The sequence below is a fragment of the Neodiprion virginianus genome, unplaced genomic scaffold (assembly GCF_021901495.1).
Source record: "Neodiprion virginianus isolate iyNeoVirg1 unplaced genomic scaffold, iyNeoVirg1.1 ptg000053l, whole genome shotgun sequence".
NCBI lineage: Eukaryota > Metazoa > Arthropoda > Insecta > Hymenoptera > Diprionidae > Neodiprion > Neodiprion virginianus.
In genome coordinates, this window is record NW_025804450.1 from 137,413 (window position 1) to 145,289 (window position 7,877).

The window sequence follows — 7,877 nt, forward strand, 5'->3', positions numbered from 1 at the left end:
GAGGAATTATTGTGTCACTCGTAGAGAGCTTTTAGCTGTCGTTAAGACCGTAGAACATTTTCACTATTATCTGTACGGTAGGAGATTTTTGATACGTACAGATCATGCTTCTCTCAGGTGGCTACTTTCGTTCAAATCTCTTGAAGGTCAGGTAGCTAGATGGTTAGAAAGGCTCGGTCAGTACGATTTTGATATTCGTCATCGAGCAGGAATTCATCGTGGAAACGCCGATGCTCTCTCTCGAAGACCCTGCAAGGAAATGCCAGAGTGTAAACAGTGTGCACGATGAAAGAAAAATCGTGACCCCTCTCTTATAATACGGAAGATTTCTTTCGAAAATAACCAGGAGAAATGGAGAAAATCACAACAAGAGGACGACACTTTGAATCAAGTGAAGTCTTGGAAAGAAGCAGAAACTCGCCCGGACTGGCAGGATATATCTTTAGCCGGGCCAGATTTGAAAATTTATTGGGCTCAATGGGACTCTATCCTTTTAATTGATGGAATTTTATACCGAAAATGGGAATCTGCAGACTTGAAAGAAATCAGGTGGCAACTTTTGGTTCCCAGGTCACGAGTTCCAGAGATTCTTGCTCTTCATCATGATTCTCCTGCAGGCGGACACTTCGCCTCAAATAAAACTTTGGGCAGAATTCGCAACTTCTACTTTTGGCCCCGTTGCCGGACGGACGTTGAGGAATGGTGCCGAAGATGCCGAATCTGCACGGCAAAGAAAGGACCTCGAGCGAAAGGACAAAGCTCTCTTCAAATTTACAACGTGGGAGCTCCATTTGAAAGGATAGCGATGGATATTCTCGGACCTCTCCCGTTAACCCATTCTGGAAATAAATATGCTCAGGTTATTGCTGATTGTTTTACTAAGTTGCCTGAAGTGGTTCCTCTCGCTGATCAAGAAGCCTCCACTGTAGCACAGGCATTTGTTAAAGAGTTTATTTGTAGACACGGAGTTCCTCTAGAACTTCATACTGATCAAGGCCGAAATTTTGAGTCAACCTTAATGAAAGACCCCTACGTCGGCTGTCACCTTGTCGTGGTGTAGGGGCTTGACGGCCGCGATGAATCTTGGGGATCCGACGCCCCGGGGCTTCAAAACCTTGTGGCGGAAGTGACTCTAGACGAGCGTCCACTAAGAACAGTCGGCTCAGCCTTTTGGGGCTGGGTGTATGAATGGTGATCTGAATGGGCGATGCGTACATGGGATGCGGTTGGGGCTCCTGGGGCGATTTCTCAGAGACTAACCAAGGAAGGAGTAGTTGCCGACCAACCGGGGCTGCGGGTGAAGTCAGTACCTTTACCGGACCTCTGTGGCGTACTACGGGTAAACGTTAGTCCACGGAACCTCGGTTCCCTGGCGAAGGTCCCAGGAAACCACATGTCCAACGTGGGAGAACCGCTCCCTGCAGCTGACTGGAGCCAATCTGGGAGTCAAACCTGGTGCCCTGGGCGCATGCGTGGAGGATTACCTGGTCAGTATTTCCTCATACCCGATGTCCGGTAGGGCAAATCCGGCAAGGTCTTACTCGGCCGGTGGCCTACCCTGTCTCGGATTAGCAGGGGAATCCCCGGCCGGGCGACTGGAAAGAGCTAGGGATGGGGGGTTCGCATGGATAGGGCAGACCACCCGATAAACCGACAGCGGCTTCCATGCGAGGGGATAGGATTTTTTCCGGCGGGGAAAGATGCCACACCGCGGTGTGGCTGCCATGATGGCCGAACCGTCGTAATCAAACAATTACTTCAATATGGATAATTTAACATTGAGTAGGCAGAAGGTGAAACAAAGAGAGGTGCAAGAGCACCTGGATAGCAAGGGCTCGCGGGGGCACGCGAGGGGCAGGGGCGCGCGCGCGCGAGGACAGACACTTGTGCGGGGCATTAGCTGGCCCCCTCTCGGAAACACGGAGCCGGGGGGTACGCCAGGGCATTCACTTGCACCCAACGTTTTGGCGGAGACTGCGGGGGGAATCAACACACCGCCACAGGTGGTGCCCGAGGAGACACCCACGCGGCACCAGCAGCAGCAGCAGGGGAATAAACGAAAGGGGGACGAGCTAACGCCGCCCGAGAACGCTGCACTCTCGGACGGGGAGCTCTTCCTCCCGCGCAGACTCGAGGTAGAAGAGAAAGAGAAACCGCGGCATCAAACTGTGACTACCGCGGGGGAGGGGAAGGGAACGGCCAGCCCCTCAGGCGAGGAGGAGGCAGCACAGACGCTTCTGGGAGCTCGCCAGAAGCGCCAGAAGAGGTGCACAGCTATCGTCAAGGGAAATTACCTGGAAGACGACTCCGAAGCAGGGGAGTCTGGGTCAGAGTGGAGCGCGCAGGGCTCGAACCGGCGGCCAACAAAGAACCCTTTAGTGGGGAAAAGGAAGGTCAGAGCCGGGGCTAGGTCCCCAAAGAAAATCCCGCAGGGGGCAGGCCCTGTGGAATACAGGCTCATGACAGCATCGGACCTTGGGGCACAACTAATGGAGTGGCTCGAGGATATAGACGCCGTAAGGATGAGGTGCAAATCCATGCAGGGCAGGCTGAGTGGCGAAATAAAGAGAAAGGTGGGTTTGGCGAAGGAGGCCCTACTTACACTCACCGTGAAAGCGGAGGCAGCGGGTGACCCCGCTCTCCTCCAGGCGCGCAACACGGACCTAGAGGCTCAGTTGCGTGATACCCGTAGGGAAAGGGACGAGCTCCAACGGGAACTCGAGAAAAATCGACAAGGCCGAGAGAGGCCTCAGACAGAAATAGCGAACCGGGCGACAAGCTCATACGCACAGGTTGCCAGCAGGGGCCCTGTGGCGAGAGCCGGCGAGCGACGGTCGGAAGCCGCCCAAACGACGATGGTGCTTGACCTGGGAGCGGCCACTAGGAGGAGCGAGGTGGAGGCCAATGAGGGGCCGACGACGGCGACATCAGCGGGTGCTTCGGAGTTCGAACTTCGCTTAACGGGATCCGAACTTCGACTCATCCCGGACAGTGACAGGGTCAGGGACGAGGAGATGGCCAGACAGTCCGCGGCCCTGAAACAGGTACGAGAGGAGGTGGGTAGGATATCCCTCCTGCTCCTCGATGCCTCGAGCAAGAGCGGAGCAGCTGACCAAGACCCTCTTGGTAAGGGTACGGCACAACCTCGCGGCAAGCAGGCCACCACGGAGAAGGTGCAGAGGTCCTCGGGTGACCGGGGTGCGACCGACACTCCGATGGAAGTCGATGACGGCGCCGATGCAGAGAACGGTAGGGGCGGCTGGAGTACGAAGAGGAAGAGAAAAGGAAAGCGCCTTGGGGTGGGAGTGCCGAGTGGGGCAGCAGTGGAAGCCACACAGACTGCCCCAACAGGGGCCCTGCGGCGTACCGGGGAGGACAGACCCACGGTGGCTCGCCGTAAAGCACCGAGGACAGCAGCCGTTGCTATCAAAAGCAGAGAGGAGAACACCCCGTATGCGGAAATACTCAAGTTCGCACGCGAGAAAATACAACTCGCGGAGCTTGGTATAGAGGAGACGAGGGTGCGGCGGGCAGCTAACGGGGGGGTTCTCATTGAGATTCCTGGCCCCGAGAATACGAGGAAGGCGGACGCTCTAGCGGCGCAGCTGACCAGAGTAATCCTTGATAAATACGGCAACGCAGTCTCAGTGACAAGGCCGGTTATCAAGGGCGAACTGAGAGTCCTGGGCTTGGATGACTCAGTGTCCACCGAGGAACTGGCTCGCACCCTAGCCGAGCAGGGTGGCTGTAAGGTGGAGGAGGTCCGTGTAGGTGTCCCGAGGAGGACACCGAATGGACTATACAGCGCGTGGGCACAGTGCCCCCTGAGGGCAGCTGTGGCTGTCGCGAAGAAGGGCAAGGTGAGGATCGGCTGGACCACGGCCAGGGTAGAGCTGCTGGAGGCGCGCCCTAGGCAATGCTACAAGTGCTGGGGCTTTGGCCATATAGGGAGTATGTGCAAGGCGTCGACAGAGCGCCGGGCCGCGTGCTACAGGTGCAGCGCTGAGGGCCACCAGGCGCGAGATTGCACGGCCAACCCCAAGTGCGCGGTCTGCGAGGGAAGAGGGATAGACAGCGCCCACAGGATGGGTTCGGGACGTTGTACATCCGTCGGCGAACGGGGTCGGAGGCCCGCGACTAATGCAAGCGAGAATGGTCAGGTACATACAGTGTAACCTAAACCATAGTAGGGGGGCTCAGGACCTACTGAAGCAAGTAGTGCTCGAAAGGGAAATCGACGTGTGCCTCGTATCCGAGCCGTACGCTACCCCAAGCGTGGCCACTTGGCTTAGCAGTGACGATGGCCGGGCGGCCATATACTGGAGGGCAGAGGGTAACGTCCGCGGGGGCTCGCTCGTCAAAAGGGGAAGAGGGTACGTGGCCGCTAAGTTCGGGGATATAATTGCCATATCGGTGTATATATCCCCGAACATTCTGATAGCGGAGTTCACTGAGCATCTGGACGACCTGGCTCGGGTGATCCAGATAGCGGGGAACAGTGGGAGGGGGGTACTGGTGGGGGGGGATTTCAATGCCCGCTCGCCGACCTGGGACCCATCTGGGTCCAACCGAAGGGGAGAGCTGCTCGAGGAGTGGGCGGCATCATGCTGTGTACGTCTCCACAACGCTGGGAGGACGGCGACATGCATTAGGGCACAGGGGTCATCCGTCGTCGACCTGACGTGGTCGTCAGTTAATCTTGTACCCGTGATCAAGGGGTGGCGGGTGTTGGAGGAGACGGAAACACTATCCGACCACCGGTACATCTCGTACGAGGTCGGTACCCCTAGACGCGCAGAGCACAGGGGTAGAAAGGGCCACATGCGCTGGAACTGGTCGAAGTTCAGTCCGGAACATCTGACAGATGCTCTGTCCCTCACCCTTTCCTGGGGACCAACTGGAGGGGACTATACGACGCCAGAGGGCCTTGCAGGATGGATCGAGCGTGCCATGACGCAGGCCTGCGACGCAGCCGCGCCGAGAGCTCGTACGGGGAATCGCTCCAGGAAAGCGACATACTGGTGGAGCGAGGAGCTGGCCGATATACGCAGGTCCTGCATAGCGGCGAGGAGGCGCCTCGCTAGGGGAAGACGGACGGCTGATGACCGTCAGGAAAAAGAGGCCGAGTATCGGGCCGCCAAGAGGGTGCTCCGAGACGGCATAAAAGCGGCCAAGGCCAAGGCGTGGAGAGACCTCATCAGCTCCGTGGAAGCGGATCCATGGGGTCTCTCTTACAAATTGGTGCTAGGCAAACTGCGAAGCTCCCAAAGAGGGTTGACGGAGACGCTGGAGGAGAATACCCTCAGGAGCCTCCTTGATGCCCTCTTCCCGAGGGGTGATGGATGCGTTCCGAGGGCCCAGAGCGGCTGTCGGTGGGACGAACGGTGGGCGGTCACGGCGGACGAGGTTCGAGCTGCGCTTAAAAAGGCATGCTCGCGCAATGTCGCCCCGGGACCGGATGGCGTTAAGGGAAGCGCGTGGGCGAAAGTTCCGGAGGGAATGATCGCACTACTGTCGAGGAATTTCAGCCTCTGCCTGCGAGAAGGAGTCGTTCCGCTGCCATGGAAGAAGGCTCGACTGGTGCTCATCCCTAAGGGGGGAGCACCCACCGGACCTATCCCCAAAGTAAGGCCGATATGCCTCCTGAACGAGGTGGGTAAAATGTTCGAGAGGATCCTGGTGGCTCGGCTGGGCAAATGGATGGAGGGGAATCCTCGGGCGTGCTTGTCCGAGGACCAGTACGGGTTTCGGGAAGGGCGATCCACGAACGATGCTCTGCTAAGGGTGCGACGATTCGTGGAAAACGCCACGGAGAATGGGGGCTACGCGGTGGCTGTGTCTCTCGACATCGCCAACGCATTCAATAGTTTGCCATGGCCATCCATAAGGGACGCACTTGAGGACAAAGCGGCTCCGGAGTATCTTCGACGGGTCCTGGATTCCTACCTGTGGGACAGGTACGTGGAATACACAAACGGAGATGGAGAACTGAGGAGTCTGGCAGTGACGGCCGGGGTCCCACAGGGCTCGGTTCTCGGCCCCCTGCTATGGAACTTGACTTTCGACGAGGTTCTGCGGGGGGAGGGGGTTGCAGACTGTGCTATTGTCTGCTACGCGGATGACACGCTGGTTTTGAGTTCCGCTGGGGATCCATCCACAGCGGTAGCACTGGCAAATGCGATGGTAGCCAGGGTAGTCCGGCGAATTTCGGGCCTAGGCCTCACGGTGGCGGCGAGCAAGACGGAAGCTGTCTTATTCCGGCGCTTGAAAAGGGGGGATGCACCAAACACCCCAGACGTCAGAGTTGGTGCGGAGAGGGTGCTACTGTCGGGGTCCATGAAGTACCTGGGGGTGCGACTGGATCCCGGCCTAACGTTCAAAGCGCACTTCGCGTCCATGGAGACTAGGCTAGGGGGTGTCACGAGGACACTAGCGAGGCTGATGCCAAACCTGAGGGGGCCATCCGAATCCAGGCGTAGGCTTTATGCGCAAACTTTATTCGCGGTGATAATGTACGGCGCTCCGGTGTGGGGGGATGTGGCGAGGTCCTCAAAGTACATCCAGCAGGTAATAACGAGGTGTCAGAGAGGGATATGCGCGAGAGTAGTTGCGGCATATCGCACGGCCTCCTTCGTGGCCGTTTCGATGCTGGCCAGGACCCCGCCACTATACCTAGTGGCTAATGCGTACGAGCGCACATTCCACAGAGTGCGTGAACTGCGGTCGACCAGGACGTGGTCCCAGAGCATGGCCAAAGCGATTAGGGAAGAGGAACTGCGCGTAGCCCGCGAGCAATGGAGGGTGGACCTCGGAAGTGCGGGGCTCCCCAGCGAGAGGTTGAGATTAGCTATCCTAGCGAACTGGACGGGATGGTTCGACAGGGCACACGGAAGCATGACTTTCCGTGTGACCCAAGTCCTGACAGGCCACGGGTATTTCGCGGATTTCTTATATAGAATAGGGAAAACGGAGAGGCCGACCTGCTGGTACTGCCGGCTGGAGGAAGACACGGTGAGCCACACGGTGGAGGCGTGCCCCGCGTGGAGAGACGAGAGGGATGCCCTAAAGCGCGTCGTAGGGGAGGATCTGACACCGCCTGGCCTGATCAGGGCTATGGTAGGGTCTAGAGAGGGATGGGTGGCGGTGGCTAGCTTCGCGGAGCGGGTTATGACGGCCAAGGAACAGCGGGAGCGGTTACGACAGCGAACGCAGCGCAGCGTGCACCGCGCGACCCGCGTGAGCGGGAGAAACGGGGGTGGTTCGCGTGTAAGCGCGGGCATGACGTAGGCTCAGACCTACGCGGGCAGGGGTCCAAACGGATTTGCGGGACGGGACACCGGTCGACCTCAGCCCCGTCCTTTGGGTCGGGGCCGCGGTTCGGGGGTGGAGGGGAGAGGAGGGGTGCAGGGCAACTTGGAATCTGGTGCCAGGATAGGTGAGACGTTAGGCGGTAGGGTGACGATAGGGTCATTCCGGCCATGCCCCCTCTTCTTCTTCTTCTTCTTCTGCCTCTCTCTCTTCGGCCCCCGGCCCAGGGACAGCGGATGTGACGGTCGCGCCGGATCCATCTTCCCCCGGATCCGCAAGGGCAGGGCGCTCAATATCGCGAAAATCGAGCACCAAGTGGGGGTCTCCATACGCTTGGCAGCTCCGTTAAGCGGAGCTCTCGTCGTAGCGTCGACAGAAGATGCCCCACCAGCGGGCAGGGTCGTCCTTCGCAAGAGGGCACGGAGCATAGGATGTAGCGGGGGGGAGCCGGGAGGCGCAACTCCTGGATAGGCGTTAAAGCAAGGTCCGCGCGTAACCGCGAAGGTGCCGGGGGGATCCCTGAGGTTATGCCTCGCGCGGTTCCGGGGAGTCCCCCCTACTCGTACCAG

General features: G+C 58.6%; 1 protein-coding gene across 1 annotated transcript; it reads left to right on the forward strand.

The window, feature by feature from the left end:
- Positions 1-1,207: 1,207 nt before the first annotated feature.
- On the forward strand, positions 1,208-7,287 carry LOC124309827 (uncharacterized). Its single transcript, XM_046773560.1, has 3 exons — positions 1,208-1,515; positions 1,787-4,160; positions 4,213-7,287. Exons 1-3 carry the CDS (start codon positions 1,208-1,210, stop codon positions 7,285-7,287), a joined length of 5,757 nt encoding a protein of 1,918 aa, XP_046629516.1.
- The last annotated feature ends 590 nt before the right edge of the window (positions 7,288-7,877 follow it).

Bases quoted from the DNA above. Each gene is read 5' to 3' on its own strand.
- LOC124309827 (XM_046773560.1), top strand. From the start codon at position 1,208: ATGCGTACATGGGATGCGGTTGGGGCTCCTGGGGCGATTTCTCAGAGA. The intron at 1,516-1,786 runs GTAGGGCAAATC...AACATTGAGTAG, and splicing joins TTCCTCATACCCGATGTCCG to GCAGAAGGTGAAACAAAGAG. The intron at 4,161-4,212 runs GTACATACAGTG...GACCTACTGAAG, and splicing joins ATGCAAGCGAGAATGGTCAG to CAAGTAGTGCTCGAAAGGGA.